At 63.2% G+C, this 1,184-nt stretch overlaps 1 protein-coding gene across 1 annotated transcript in view; it reads right to left on the bottom strand.

Annotated features, from left to right (window-relative positions):
- Window positions 1-353: 353 nt before the first annotated feature.
- The window catches only part of LOC101635853 (synaptotagmin-10-like), a 5,322-nt gene continuing 4,491 nt past the window's right edge, over window positions 354-1,184 (bottom strand). The window contains exon 3 of the mRNA XM_012732266.1: window positions 354-398. Coding sequence (XP_012587720.1) covers window positions 354-398 — 45 coding nt within the window. The remainder of the gene's footprint in view (window positions 399-1,184) is intronic.

The following is a 1,184-nucleotide window of genomic DNA, read 5'->3' as shown; positions in this document are numbered from 1 at the left end:
CGTGGTGCAGTTAAGTGACAGGGATCCAGGCATAGTTTCTGACCAGCGGGAACTTTATTGCACTCCCAGATGAGGTTCACGGACCCCCGTGGAGGTCGGAGAAGTCGCGCCCGCGGGGGACACAGGTCAGCTCTTACAGGGCATGGAAGCCGCTCTGCAGAAACTGATTCATCGAGCCTCTTCCCAGGTCCGGAGTGCAGGAGGCTCAGGGTTCGGAGGCTCCAGTGTGCAGACGGTGACAGCCCAGAATCAAGGTTCTGCCCAGACCGCCTCGACCTTCCAGGGGACGTCAGGTCCCACTGTCCCCTTTCGGGTCACTCCCAGACACGTGGGCTTTCTCGTCGGCCCCAGGGCTACCAGTCTTCCTCCCGGATCTCGCCCTCAGGGCAGAGTATTTGCTGAAGGAGACAGAGGCCCAGCTCTTAGGGTCCCACCTGCCTTGCAGCCAGTTTCCTCCTGGGAGCGCTTGTTTCAGCGGCCCCATGGTGCCGTCCGCTTCTGTCCCTGGGTCCTCAGTGGTGCCCTGGACTCGCTCGGGTGAGCCCCGTCTGCCCCCTGCTCCCCTCAAGCCCTGGCTCGAGCCCAGGCCCCCCCTGCAGACACCCCGCCCTGGGACTCAGCGCCAGACCTGCGGGTGTGCAAGCCCGCACGGCCCCTGGGGCCCTGGGCTGGAAGAGGGAGGGGCCCCCGTGGCAGCTCGCCCGCTCTGGGGTCACCTCTGGCCCCAGCGGGGTGCGGCTGGGCGCGCCGTGGAGAAGGCATGCGGGGCGGAGCCTGAGTTCAGTTGTCTAATATAGTAATACTGTTCTTTCCATTTCCTAGTGAAGGGTTTTCTTAGAGGAAAATGTTCTGCAGCTGCCAAAGATTTTGTTTCCAGAATGTGTTAGCTCGAAAATTAGCACATAATCGCAAGTAATTACAGCGACGTCGCCTTATTTGACTTAAACAGACTCTCGGCCTGTGGTTTGGTGTTTAAGAACAATTCCTTTTCTTGCTGGCGTTAACCCGCGATCGCGCTCGAAAGGTGGCCAGGGAGACTAGCCGTGGGGTGGCCACTCTGCACCCCGGGTGTCCACACTGCCCGACCCGGCCCCGAGACCCCCGGCGGTGGGGGGCGCTGGCCGCGGGCCGCGAGGGGGGACGAGGCGGCCAGAGGGAGGCCCGGAGGCCGGCCCCGCACCCCC

Source organism: Condylura cristata, unplaced genomic scaffold (assembly GCF_000260355.1).
Source record: "Condylura cristata isolate star-nosed mole 26May11 unplaced genomic scaffold, ConCri1.0 scaffold00034, whole genome shotgun sequence".
Classification (NCBI taxonomy): Eukaryota; Metazoa; Chordata; class Mammalia; order Eulipotyphla; family Talpidae; genus Condylura; species Condylura cristata.
Note: the sequence above shows the minus strand (reverse complement) of the source record. Positions and strands in the feature narration are given on the sequence as shown.